Below are 14,780 nucleotides of genomic sequence, written 5' to 3'. Positions count from 1 at the left end.
ATGTGTATACATTCTATGAAAATGAGAAAATCTTGCTCTAAAAGAAACTGTTGTACATTAATCTGACGTTTCTTTAGTAAGGGAACAATGAGTATCAAATAATCTTATTAAAATCTATGACAATCCCCTTTGTTTGTGAACATCGATAAATACTGAATGAAGCCCAGAGCTCAGAGTTACACCGTATGAAACAATGAACACATCTCTACTAGCCACCTGTGATCTTAATACAGTATACTCTACTGTAATTGTTGTTCGACTTTGCTTCCTTTGATAATTATGTATCAACTTAACAGTCTAACTTGAAAGGCTTAGATTCCTGATTAATAGTTACAAGAAAGAAAAAATCACAATAATTAAACTAAAATAGGCTACATCATGGCCAACAGGCTGTAGCCTTACACATACTGTATAACGGCTCCCAACACTCTTTTGTGAAGGATATTGGAAACACAAGGTCTGCAAACTACTCGACAGAATTACGAAATCGTGTGTAACGGCGTAACAGCACTTTTACATTATATAAATATTCACCCAAATGTATAACACCAAATTATTCGCTAAGTTATGCAACAATGACTGAGTAGTTATTCACGTTATACAGTATACGCTAAGCTAGTAACTATCTCAGGAGTCAAGCGAGGTCAGGCTGACTAATCAAACATAGCTTGACAGCTGTTCCCCGCTCTCATGCTCGGAGACAGCCAGACTCTTGTCACTATTTAAGGGGTGAACACCTAACTTAAGTGATCCCATACAAGTGTTTACATCAGCCCTAGCGCTTTAAGAGTTCCAGAACTTATTTAAAACAATTGTGTGTGATACAAAAAACCCACTATCACATGCCGTCAAACAATCAGAAACCCCAGCAACAACGGCAAGTCACACAGTGTTTGTTCATGAAGCCAAGTACCAATCTACCTCTGGGTGGCATTAGCATTAGAGAAGTGTACCACATACGAAGGGGACAGGCGCACTTTCTTGGTGGATCAGTCTCTTCTTTCAACAAAATTATCTGATCATCGTGACTGAAGAACCACTGCCTCAGAACCAGTGATAATTAGTCAGACAATAGAGATAAGACTCAGTGATGATGGCCTAGTATGTCTAATTATTGGAGGCTGCAAGCACCACTTTGATTCGACCAGCGACCAAGTTGTGCCTACAGGAAGAAGGCGCAAATTAATCAATTTCTGCTACTTGTTGTCTTGGACATGATCGCCCAAAGGGGGGAGTTTTACCACTGGACAGCGGTAATCATAGGAGTGATAATGTAGTGAAAGTAATTACAGTATGGGAATTGATAGGAATAAATGTTGTTATGTACTACGCGATGAGACGCTGGTGAGTCAGCTCGTGTCTTAATGAGGAACAGGGCGTGTATATGCTGAATTCGCCTGACGTTCACCCAGGCGGGCCAGGTCCCTGGACGATAACATACGGCAGTACCCCGCAACTGATCGCCCTAAGCACACCAGAGGCTGTCTGGTCCAAGCCAAACCTGCAACACGTTTGACTATGATCGCCCAGTAAGGAGATTAACCTGCCTCGTCAACTCGATACAGTTTATTTCGGTCAAACCTTACAAATAATTAATTTACAAGAGGGAAACTGAAGGTTCAGTGACATACCATTAGATGATATTAAGGTAAAAAAAAAAAAACAAGGGAACTCTCTCTTAATTTAAAATGTATACACACGAGTAAATAAAATAAGTAAAAACACACCTACTGTATGTCATAAGAATGTGCAAAACACAAAAAATAAATAAATAAAAAATAATTATCATAATGTCAAAAACATAAGAGGAAATAAACATTTCTTTGTGAGCCAACTGTACAGATGCTGTAGCTACTTCACTCCTGAGCAGCTGCTTCAAGTTTATAAGGGATTCATTCGTCCTAACTTGGAGTACTGCTCTCATATCTGGGGTAGCTTTTCTGTCCAACTATTAGATAGGGTGGAATCAAAGGCATTTTGTCTTATTAACTTTCCTCCTTTAATTGATAATCTTTCTTCCCTTTCTCTTCGCTGCAATTTTACTTCACTCTCTCTTTTACAGGTACTTTATCGGGCAATGTTCGGTGGATTTGGCATCCTGTGTACCGCCGGCAAGGCCATGGGCTCATAAATCTCGTCTTGCCGGCGGTGCCCACAGTTTCGCTGTGGCTGTAGGTCACACTAGAATAACCCATTATAATACATCCTTCTTTCCTCGCACAGCCAAACTGTGGAATGCTCTACCTTCTTCTGTGTTTCCATACTCACACAATCTGTCTCACGTTAAAAAGCTGGTTTTCCAGCATCTTCGTGGTGTAGCTTAACTTAATCTTTTTTCATTTCTTTTTACTCTTATTTTTTTGCCCCCCAGGCCCCGTTGTGGGTCGATGACCTGTGCCCGGGTGGGCTATTCCCCGTAAAAAAAAAGAAGAAAAAAGTTAGCAAGCTGAGAGGGGAATTATGTTATGGTTATATTTCAACTTGTAATTTCAGGTAGATACTGTACAGTATACATAACTTCATTTTTTTTAACTCAGTTTAATGGTTTTTGCTGCATTTTTTATCTAAATTGTATAAAATTGTTGTTTGAAGTAACACAATTGTTGAATAACATAAGAGAGGTAGGTGGTATGGTTTAAGATTGCTGGGAAAGGAGACAGAGTTATGAGTTGCTTCAGCCTTTTGACTTACCATGTAGGCCATTCCTTTACACCTGTGATCATATTCCTTGTTTTTTACTTGTTTTTCAGTATTTTATATTAGTTTTGTATTTGTAATACAGTAGTTACACAAGATTCATCACTATTGCCACATCCCCCTAGCCCTCCAGGTCAAGCTGAGAGCAATATCATGGTTATTTTTCAACTCGTAATTTCAGGTAGATACACGTAACTGGAATTTTATTTTTTTTACTATGTTACATGCACACTCAATCTTACATACAGAATGTAAAAAAAATAAGATCAATAATTATCATAAGGTCAAAATGTAAAAGGGAATACACTTTTTTCATGTGTTAAGAGGAGGGAGAGTGAGGGATCTCAGTTGTTCTGAGCTGTCTTCCGTGTGTAGTGAAACTATAGGGTAATGACGAATTTTGTTATCCAGCAGCCAAATGGCAATCCAGTATCTTTTGTTTTAACTTATTTATTTATTCCTTACATTTACTGGTACAGTACTGTATATATTATTTTAAGAAAACTATGGCTACAGGAGGAAATTACAATTTTTTTTCTTCTGAAGTACAGCATTTAGTGAACTAATTCACTAAATCGAGCTTGATTTCGTAAAATTATGAGCCAAATGCGCCACTTAGCACGTGGGGTTTGTTTACATCCGCTCAGTCTGTGTCCTGTCGCCACTGCGTGTGTTGTTCACTGATACCTCTCAGTCACTTAACTACTGTGCTTAGACATCATGCCAAAAGTCTCTCAGAAGTCTCAGAAAGGAAGTGGTGTGGGGGAGAAAGTCAAAAGAGTGTGGCTATCAGTTGGAAAAGTTTGGAAATACTGTAAAAGAAAAATTGAAAAGAAACATTGATCCCCCCTTGTTTAAGGTAAACCATGAATAATTGTTCTATGTACATATCATGTACCTGAGGTGTCTGTAGGTGTGAGCTTATTAACAGAATTAATCTCGATTGAGCGAACTAGTTCACTAAACCGAGCGAAAAATAACAGAAAAAATTCCTTCCGCTAAATCAAGAGTTTGTTATATTGGATTCCATTAAATTGGGAGTACAGTATACCGTATTCCCTGCATTTCATATGCCCAGGCGTCTTAGATGCCGTAAAATAGTGTAAATTGTGGTTGATTAGCTCGAATTATCTTGGTGAAGTCAATGAAGGCAACTGCTACAGATGTCTTGCATTTCTTTAAATGGTGGTATAATTAGCTGAGAAAGCTGACATGAGTGGGTGATGGAGGAAGTTTTCATATTGCCAAATTGCTGAGAATCTATGGTGCCTCCAATATCAGCATAATCTAAGTCAAAATTTAACCTTTCACAGATTAGGCTGGGTATTGAGGTAATGGCAATAGGTTGTAACTTGTTTAAGGGTTGTGGACTATTGATTTGGGCACTGGTGACACTTTCAAAGTCTTCCAATCAGCTTGGCAACTAGCTTAACTGAGGGAAGGAAGCATTGATTATGGAGCAGAAGGGTTTAGCTAGTTCTGGGGAGAACTCCTTGTAGAGCTGCATTGGTAGGTAAATGGGGGTGGTGGAGTGCTTGATTCTGAATTTGTCCAGTAGCCTTGCTACTTCAAATTCATCCACTAAGTCAGTGGGATAAGGGACTGGTAGGTAAGCAGGGAGACAAGTTGTGTCAAGCTGAGTGAGGAACATCCGGTATACTTGTATAGTTGCAAAATGGTTGTTAGATTGTTCAGCTGTGTCACCATAAGTGAAGTGGCTGAAGAAGGGGAGGGGGTGTGTCTTATTGTTTAGTCCAGAGTTCTTTAAGCTTACCATACCAATGACTGATGTTGGACTGGTTTAGGTGTTGCAGCTTGGTTGGGTAGTAAGACTTCTTTGCAGTGCGCATTTTCACGGGTGACTTTGTTGCAAAGGGACCTGTAGCATTTATTGTCAATGAGATTAAAAGCACCATTTCTCTGCCGCATAAGTCTTTTGATCTAAGGTGTGATCCAGGGCAGCTCAGCTGGGTGTAATCTGAATGTAATCTGACAGACTTCTCAGGGAAGAAGTGGTGGTGAGCTTCCGTGGTGGCGTTGATGTAATTTGTCCATTTGGTGTCTATGTACTTCAGGCCAGGGATGGTGAACTATACACTGCACGAACAGATGCATTGCAGAGTTAGTAACCAGCCTGTAGGTCTTGATGAAAGGGCTCTGCATGTGGCTGGAGACCAAAAACACAGATAGGTGTATAGTACACCCAATAGGAGGTATTGATTGAGGTGGTTGGTACTGGTCTGCTAAGATCAAGAGTGTTTTGACTGTGCATAGAGAAGTTCACAGTTTGTGATAGAAGCTGGTCCCCAAAATCAGTGGTGTCAATTTCATTAAAATCCCCACAGAGTAGTAGCTTGGCACATGGGTATCTTACTCTGAAGTAGTGAGGTGATTGATAAAGAGTGCCTCTGGTGGGTGCGCGTGGCAGTGTGGCGGGAGTGAGCACATGATACAACATGTACCCATAATACCTCCATATCAACTGAGACTATAACATCCAGGCGTGACGGACATAAATGATCCTGACGGGAGAGAGCAACATCCCCACCATGCCCATATGTATGGAGGTGGTGAAAGAATTGATATCCCTCAATGTGGCAGGTCTCAGGAACAATTTGCCAAGCCTCACAGATAACAATGATGTTGGCAGTAACTGAACCGACTGTGGTGGCGAGCTCGTAAAATTTGTTGGCAAAGGAGGTGACGTTGGAGAGTAATGAGGAGGGGAGACTGTACCATACTCGAAGAACTTCAGATTATTGGTACAGTCCATCAAGTGTGGGTACCTTTTGCTTTCCACTGGAGGTAGAATTACTCTACAATACTGGTAACTTTTATTTACTGTTGAATGAATTTTATTTATTGCTATACAGTATTTATATGATTAGTACATGTTTCTGTGCTTTTTATTTCAGATTACTCAATAAATGTAACCTAACTTGACTTGCTAGGTCCTTAACCCCCCTTTTTAAATTAATTTAAATTGGAAAATCTGCTGCGTTATTCGTATAGTAGTTATACAAATGGACTTTTAGGAACGAAACCCATACGAATAACGAGGACTACTTGTATTATCAAAATTGATTGCCAAAATGCTCTGACGTTTTTATTCATGAAGGACTCACAAATATGACTTACCCCTCTCTTAACAGATAATATGTTCAACCTTTCATGGTACTTCATAAAGTGATTCTGAAAAGTTGTTTTTTGTTTTGTTTTTTTGCTAGTTTAACTGCAAGAAACTTTTGCTTAGATCAACAATGAACGTGTTTAGTATAAATAGTTAAAGGGAATGTCCTCTCCAAGTTTAATACAAATTGGTCTAGTAGATCAGAAATGGAAAAAGACAACATGCTGAAAGTCAAGAGACTTAGGTGGATGTAGAGCCACTGCTAAGGTTACTCTGCCACTGACAAAGTGAACTGACTAGAAAATCATAAGAGCTTTTACACACTTATACCAACTTAGATATATATAGTAGTGGGATGCAGATACAAGCCCAGCATCAGAACCTGTATACATGAAATAACAACCTTGTTAGTTAAAAGGAAACAGAAACACACAATGTTAGTTGGTTAGTATTACTTTATAGGATATATGGAAGACAACCTATTTTTTATCATGCTTACTGTATTAAATACCATCTTGAGAAAAGATTTTATTAAGGAATTGTGTTGTTCTTTTTTTTATATATGACCTCTTTATGCACATTTTTAAGACTAAAATTAAATGAATTCATCTCAAAGTTACTCCTGGATCATGAGGAGTAATGTATGTCATCCCCCTTTAGATATCTGAGTTGCTTCTACTGTACATCTATTTTACTAACACACATCCTTAATCTACCTCCTAATTTCCATGAATCTCCCTCTACCGTGTATCTCACTTTTGGTATGCCATTCTTTCTCCACTTCTTCATACCAACTAAGCATGTACTCTTTTATTGTATCTCACTACAAGCATTTATGTCAACTATTGTGTTGTATAGGCAAGCACTGTCAGTCTCTATGAAACTCTTCACTGCTTGCAAATTATACAGTATTTATTTACTTTTTTACACTGACTGTAAGTCCAAGTCTCTATTCCTCCTCCTACCACTTCCAACATTCCCATCCCACATTTACAAGACATTCATATAAACTACTGACTTGTCATTCATTTCCTATTTTCACCAGCCATACTACTCCATTCTTTTACTGACAATTCTGTAAACACTTATAACAGGGAATTGTTCCACCATCCTTGATCTCCAACTTTGGACCAGTGTAAGAGAGGGGCAATTTATAAATAAATACAGTCAACCCTCACTTTACGCGGTTAATTCAACCCACGGGGTACCGGGGAAAGTGAGAAACGCGTAAAGTGAACAACATAACATATGGGATTAATTGAAATAGAGACCAGGCCGACCCCCAAACTCCACTTTTTGACGACACACAACTATTTTGTAGTAAAAATATTATCTTAACTTTATGATGGTATGCACACACAATTAATAATTAAGAGAAATATCAATAATATTAGGTTTTTTAACACTTACATTAGTAGAAAAGATGGCTGGGCACACGGGGATGGGGGGTTGGTTCCGAGGCAGAGGGCAGATTATTGGTCCTCACCTGTATCACTTGTATCAATTGTATCACTATCCACCACAGAGGCTTGCAGGGCCTCTTTGTCAAACCCCTCAAAGTCCATATCCTCACTATAATTATCACTATCACTGACTTGGGCTGGCTGTGGTGGGTGGCGGGTGAAGAACTCGGTAATGTTTTGATGACTGGGTGACCTTGTGCGCACCATGCTCGCGCCGCTTACACAACATGGCGGATGGCGGGAGGTTTGGATCCAAAAATGGCGCGGCTCGCCAGCCGCTCTCCGCGTAAAGGGGTACATGCACCGCGGAATGTGAGCATTCCTGTTTCGGCAGGGTACCGCGTAAACGCGGAATGTGGGACTGCGTAAAGCGAGGGTTGACTGTATTTTATAAAATTTTGATACTAATACAAGTTCAATACACACAAAAATAAAGAACAACCCAATTATTAAACTACAATACTTTCCAATAATTATTTTCACTTGCTGTAATTTACACTGCAAGGATTTTGAAAATGCATTATCACCAGTGTCTTCCATATACCCAACGATAAGAAAAGAGCCGACACCTTTACCAGGGTAACCCGATGTTTTCCTGGGTTTACCTTGGGCCAGCAGTGATGGAAAGCATTGGTCGAGATCGGCTTCTGTACCTGAAAAATATATAATTTAATGGCCCTTCATTATCTCACATAAGCAAACTTCTTTTCATATTGTGCCCACATAATTTGCACTGGACATACTGTACTGTACACAGTACTGAACTGTACAACAGAATCAGGATTCAGGAACCAGCTTCCTAGATACTGTTCTCATTGACAGCATATGAAGAACATTTCATGTCTAGTATGCTGATACCCCCTAAGGAATGAATGATAAATTTACATTTACATTCAAGAAACATAAAATAACCTTTACAAATTGAAGTTAAGGAGTACAGTACAGTACAGTACAGCCACATGGACATCCAGAATGCTGTAAGACTGTACTGGGGATTCTCTGGTCATTATATTTTTATTAAATTAATACCAGAACAACAACATGGCAATGAAGATAATATAAGCTCATTGGTCAGCCTTTAGCTTGGCAAGGCATGGCAAGGCGCATCACTATGCTTTAGAATGTGTAGACATTCATTTTAGTTATGTACATCTGTTAAGAAAAATTTTCTAACAAAATGACACCGATCAATGGATACTATTAAGAAACAAAAAATCACCTTGGTAAAATTATATTGGTAGTATGTAAGTGTATGAAAATATTGTGAACAAAGGGACGAATCACTTTGTAGGCTTATTTGTACTATATTTTAGTATGTTTACTATTTTTCTACATAATTTTGGCAAGAGCTCCTAAGGACAATTAAAAGGAATACTATGTGTGATTTCTGTAATGAAATGCAGCTAAACAGTGACTCAAGTTGCCATTTTTTATAATAATAATCATCTTAGCCTTTTATTGTTTATTCTATTCAACAATAAACAGAACACTAAACTCTTAATTTACTTCATTATCATGTTCATGATGCTAAATAAGAAATGATAACAAAGAAGCATACGCAATGGCTGGCCTGCAGAGGTTGACACACTGTTATTTTATGACAAATACTGTACACCTTTGTTAAGAACATAGCACAAAAAGTTGATGAGTAAATGTTCAATACTTTAAACACTTCTTGACATCTCATTGTTCTAAATCATACATTCTGAGATGAATAGATGAGAACAGGCACATTTGTATGAGTATAATTACAGAACCCTGGACATTTGTAGTCAAGTAGCTCCACTATCTTATCTTCTTCAATACCAATTGTTGTCGAAAAAGTAGATCTTAAATATCATAAGTAACAAACAAATGATCCCTGTGGCTTCAGGAAGGTGTATGAGGTTGCTACATACAGTACTGCTCTACTTTATACCACACAAATTATTAAGCTTATTTAAACTGTGAAAAGTTGCTGTTCAATATTCTTTACATCTTGAATTTAATATACTGTACTGCAATTCATAAAATTTAAAACAATCGTTTTAAATAAACTGCTCTCCTTTTTAAACAAACAAATGATCAGTAGGGTAGTAATAGATGCTTCCTCTACTTGATAGCTCCTAGTGGTTTATGGTGTGGATTACTGAACCAGTACAGTACTGTTAATAATTTGGTGTGATAAATAAGTGATCCTCTGGTTTCAATGTACGCTAGTGTACAGCCAATATACTGTAGTAACCTGAAATATTTATGAATGTGTATTGACCCCTGTAATACCTTAATGTGTACTTTAGATAGAAAAAAAATATAATGTGCACTTTGGCACACTTCTCATTCTCTAACCAGAGTCAGACTCTCATTGGTTGAGTATACAATGGAATTTCCACTATTCAGACCATCCTATGCCATTAATTGTCTGGAAGAGCAATGTATGTACAGGTGTACCCCAAAAACCGATGTCCCGTTGACTACCAATTCGCAAAACCTACAATTCCATATAGGGGAAAATACCCTACAAGTTTCGCTGATACCCAGAGATCCGATGATCGGGTGAGGAGTGGCAGAGCTGTTTTGAATTTGGCGGGCGGTGGCGTGGTGTGAATTCTTGCCACTAGAGGGCTCTGCGCACTGCCCTGACTCATTCCCACCATTTTAGTGTGTTACTCAATCATGTCTAAATGCCCCTGTGATAGTTCCTCTTGGGCAAAGCAACTTGATGTGATGTGATAAGGCATAATAAGGTATAATAAGAGTGGTGATAGACCAGCAAAGAGTGGTAGAGATGAACTTGACACCCTAGACTGCCTCTACCATCCTCAACACAGGTAAATAAGTCACAAATCATGTTTAACATTGCTTATTTAAGGCTTATTATGCTTGCTTTATATGTCTGCTTTATTTTCTTGCTTGACAATGTGCAATACAGAGATATATCAAGGGTAGATGGGAGTTTCTTGGAGGGTGGCTGGCCCCTAACCCCTTGAAATTGTTATATTCTTATGGGATTAATTGTTTAGATAACCGTTGATTCACTAGCCACCGACTTTTCCTGGTCCCTATATGTGTCAGTTATCAGGATACACCTGTACTATACTCATGCAATAGGTGCTTTAGTAACACTGTTCAAAGCAAGAAATGAAAAATATGTTGTGGACCTTATCAATGATCTGTTAAGGAAAGTCACTACTGTAAAAATCCCAAGTACTGGACTAATTATGCCACAGCGATGTTGTTTATCAGATGGAATCCGTTACTCAGATGTCCATATCAACAGGGAGGCACACCTGTTCAAAACAGCCCGCATATCCACATATTACACTAACACACGTAACACAGTTCAAGTAAAACAATCATACTTATGATATACTTTTAGCAAAATAAATTTTTTCATTTAAAGTGTTAATAGATGTAGGTAAGGTTCTAGATTCTAGAAGCTTTCAGAGTTACAGAGAAGATGCTTTAAGGTTCCCAAATCCCGATGTACATATGTATGTGGTATGGATAGCCTTGTGCAGTGTGTGATAATGTGGCTGATGTGGATGTGTACAGTATCTCTCTGGCAATGATGTAGATATGTTCGCGAAATTCACTTTATTCTTGGGAACGTTGTTGTCATGGGTAGATTAAACAATGAGTAAAAGGGAATAGGTTCCAGTCCCTCGTTATTCTGTATTTTACATATGCCAAAATTGAGCAAAAATTGCTATAATAAACACTGAAAAAATATATAGCAAGCAATAAAATACAATACTGTAGCACACATTTTATTAACAAAAAAATTTCTTTCGCCTTTGAACCATCCCATGGGTGAGGCCGAGAGTGGATGAGTTCACCTAATCAGGTGCCAGCTGACTTGAGATGCGTAGATGCTACATTGTGTATGCTGTGACGTCACACTGGGAATAGCGTGACGCATCCATATATACGTTTACTCCCCACACACAATACTGTTCACTCATGCTCTTCATATTTCTTTATCTTTTTTATAGTTTTACATTATATTTCCTTTACAGTATATCCAAGTCACATTACAGTACAGTACTGAAACGATTTTCCCACAACTTTTACAGTTTCATTACATGAATCAGTGGTAACATGTATACGGTAGCCATCTCAAGGCCACAGTGAGTCAGCAATGTGTGTTATATAGTGAATATTACATTATGTGGGTGTGTATGGGACCCACTTTCAGTGGAGATGAAGCTGATCGCACTTATGGTATGCTTTCAGTATATTCAGTTCCAAATTTCTGCATTATCTCGGAAACAGAGTGTTTATTGTAGACCATGGCTAGCACTTCAAGTTTATCCTTCCTGGTAAGGCGCTTTCTGCTCTTTGACCCCTTAACCGAGCGTACTTGCTTGGACATTGCTATCGCAATGTGTGTATTTATATGTCATGAGAAAACAGGCCTATACTGAGTAATAGCCACATGCAGAATGAGTACAGCGTGGCTGTGTGTTGTTGTGATGTGGGTGGGCCCAAACGGTCCATGCTACATCGCTCTACAACAATAACAATGACACGAGTTTTTTTTTTTCCCCAAAATTCATGTAGTTACTCAGATGGGTCTGATACTCAGGATTTTTACTGTACTTAGTTTTCAAAAAGACCTGGACTCTTTTAAAAAATTACAAAAAATGTAAGTACTGTACTGTAATTCTTATATAGTAAACTAAAACAATGTTACTGGCTAAATGAAAACAAATGCAAAGTGCAACAAAATATAACCACAGTGTATCACCCACAAGCATATGTAGGTACTGTCATACCAATACACCCCAAGGATTATGATGGCGGAGAGAGGCAAGCCGTAAATTTTTATGCAAAATATGACTGTTTTACCAGTGAAGAAACTAAGATTAAGCCATCACCAACCTGATCTACATTTGCTAAAAAGGGGAGAGAGAAAAAACAAAACAATGTACAGTGTGTCAGACCTGAAAACATTAATACCCTGAGCATCTTGCATGATGCATCTGAGTTTAATCTCATGGGATCACAAATAAAATAAGAAAAATCATGTGTATACACATGCATATACATACCCACAAAGATATAAATGTAGACTATTAATATCCATTTTTACCTGGAAGAGGAAGTTATAGCTGGAGCACTGGAAACACGAGGATTGTAGGAGGATGAGGGGCGGTGTCTGGGTCGGTATTCCAATGACCCAACACCCATGGCTTGCTGGGTGCGGCGGCGAAATTCATCATCAAACTGAGGTGCCTCTTCTGTTAAAGAATTTGATTTTATTGAGCAAGTTCATGTATATCATTCCTATATTTTATATTTAAACAGTTGTTCTATTTATGTAAAAAAAATTTGAACAATCCTTTCATAAAACAGGACTCCCTCTGCTGTTTATTTCCCAATTAAATTATGTTGTGTAAAGTGTTCAAGCAAAATTTTTACCTGTAAATATTTAGAGACAAATTTTCCTTGGCTTCTACATATTGTTAACATCAATATAAATTACTGTAGACCTATTCTGCTGATATCACAGCAAGCACCAAAAGAAGAAAAGGGTTGCTGGATGATTATTTTATATACTGTACAGTATACTGTATTTATATTTTTTGTGACTTCAGAACTATCAATGCCTATTTTTTTAATTTTCTTTGTTTCTATCTCTTAAAAAATATGAGCATTAATTATCAGCATTTAATATGCACAATTTATATTTTTTAATAAAGAGTACTAATATATTAATACCTGCATCACCTACAAGAAAAAATATCATGATTAGAGATCTGAGGTATGACATCCCTTTTAATGGCAGAGTGGATGAGCAAGTGGCAACCACCCTGCAAGCTTGCCAGTTCCCAAGAGGCATGCAGTACTTGATAGCAGGGTACATTATCATGCAAACAATGTGCTTTGCCTGTCTCTTTTGATGGGAATTCTTCCTTTAGTCCAGCATGTCTTAGACTTACATTTCTCATTTACAAAACTAGACCCTTATTTGCATGCTTCTAGTTGGCTGTGATAGGAGTAATATCTTTATAGATTACTACCCTTTCGAAGCAATTCTTGCACTTTGTCATTTTATTCTGGCAACTACTAAAAAAAATTTTCAACTTAGGGAAACCTTCAGCAGCCATAAAGGTAAGCCCCGGTCCTGATAAGGGACACATTACCCAATTTATGGTGAATCCAGTGATGTTTTCACCATTAGGAGTGGAAACTTGCTGTCTAGTCGTATACAGGCCATAGCAGCTAATTATTCAGCATTTTGGCGTTCCCTTTCTAGAGGACAGTGGTGATGAAATGTCATGGAAGGTATAGGTTAACTTTTCCATCTTTTATTGAATTTCTTCTTCTTTTGGAAAGGTACTTTGGTCTCCCTTTCAGTGGGAGCACTAATGATTAGTGTGTGCTGCTTATAGAGCAATGTGTCTTTTATATATCCTAGTGTTGGGCATGAGAGGTTATATCTCAGGCTTGAAACCGGATAGGGAATCATTCATTCCCTTGGTCTCGAAATGGCAGTTCACAGCTACATTTGGGAGCAGACCAGTTTTACCAGCACTTGTTGTTAACCATGAGTGTTTAATCGGCATAGACTGGAGAACTTTTATACTAAGAACTTACTCTTCATATAACACAAACATTATGAATCAACTGATTTAATGCTTACCTTCTTCAAGGTTAATGAATTCCTGTCTCTCCTCCATATTCCTTGCAGTATGCTCACGTTCTATAATATGAGAACGCTCTCCAATGTGATGACCAATTGCCATCTTTCGTGTGCCAGTTCGACTGTCATTAATTGTTCGGCGTGTTTCCCTCACACCACCAGGAACTCCCCTGGTGGAGGATGTAGCCTGGTAAACCTGTAAGGGCATGCTCATGATGAAGGATTTTAACTTAACATTGTTCTCGTTTAGTAGAAAAATAAAATAAAAACTGCTAAAACTATGTCCCCTGAATGGCTTGTATGGACAAGAGGATGAAGATGATATGTGAACTATCAAATTAACTTAAGACATTTAGCTATATAGCTATACAGTACTAAAACTAAACTCTTACAATATGTTTAAATAATTTTGAAGGAAGAAAACTTAAGTAAAACTGAAAAGTAAAGATTTTTTTAACGACAGACAAACTCTTTAACTTACTGCAACATTGCCTGATGAGCTTAGGCAAATTATTGACAAAGGTGCTCAGCAAGTTTTTAATGAAGATGAAACAGACTTTTCTGGAAACATGTGTCTGAGTGAACTTTCATTTCTTGGAAGTACAAGTCAATGCCAAGTTTTAAGGCAGCAAAAGATCATCTAACACTGCTTGGAGAAGACATGAAAATGATTCTACTCAAAGGCACCATGCAGATTCAACATTTTCTAAGGAACATGCCAACAAGAAATCCTGGATTACTGGAGTAATTTTCTCTTAATGGCTCACTCTTTATGCCATTCCTGCCTGGAAGGATTACTGTGTCTAGGAAAACCTTGATTTTATGATTTTATAAATACCAGGTTGACAATCCCTTATCCAAA

At 38.0% G+C, this 14,780-nt stretch overlaps 1 protein-coding gene across 4 annotated transcripts in view; it reads right to left on the bottom strand.

Moving 5' to 3' along the window:
* Window positions 1-14,780, bottom strand: part of LOC121873319 (myeloid leukemia factor 2-like) — a 147,797-nt gene that overhangs the window by 4,057 nt on the left and 128,960 nt on the right. Inside the window, exons 4-6 of one of the 4 annotated variants that reach the window (XM_042376831.1) lie at window positions 13,919-14,114; window positions 12,365-12,512; window positions 7,860-7,943 (exon numbers count right to left, since the gene is read on the bottom strand). In XM_042376831.1, the coding sequence (XP_042232765.1) occupies window positions 7,892-7,943; window positions 12,365-12,512; window positions 13,919-14,114 (396 nt within the window). In that variant the 3' untranslated portion in view covers window positions 7,860-7,891. The remainder of the gene's footprint in view (window positions 1-7,859; window positions 7,944-12,364; window positions 12,513-13,918; window positions 14,115-14,780) is intronic. The other 3 variants (XM_042376832.1, XM_042376828.1, XM_042376830.1) reach the window with 3 other exon arrangements.

This window comes from Homarus americanus, unplaced genomic scaffold (genome assembly GCF_018991925.1).
Source record: "Homarus americanus isolate GMGI-L3 unplaced genomic scaffold, GMGI_Hamer_2.0 scaffold32929, whole genome shotgun sequence".
In the NCBI taxonomy this organism is placed as follows: Eukaryota; Metazoa; Arthropoda; class Malacostraca; order Decapoda; family Nephropidae; genus Homarus; species Homarus americanus.
The sequence above is the reverse complement of the archived record's forward strand: the minus strand, read 5'-3'. Positions and strand labels throughout refer to the sequence as shown.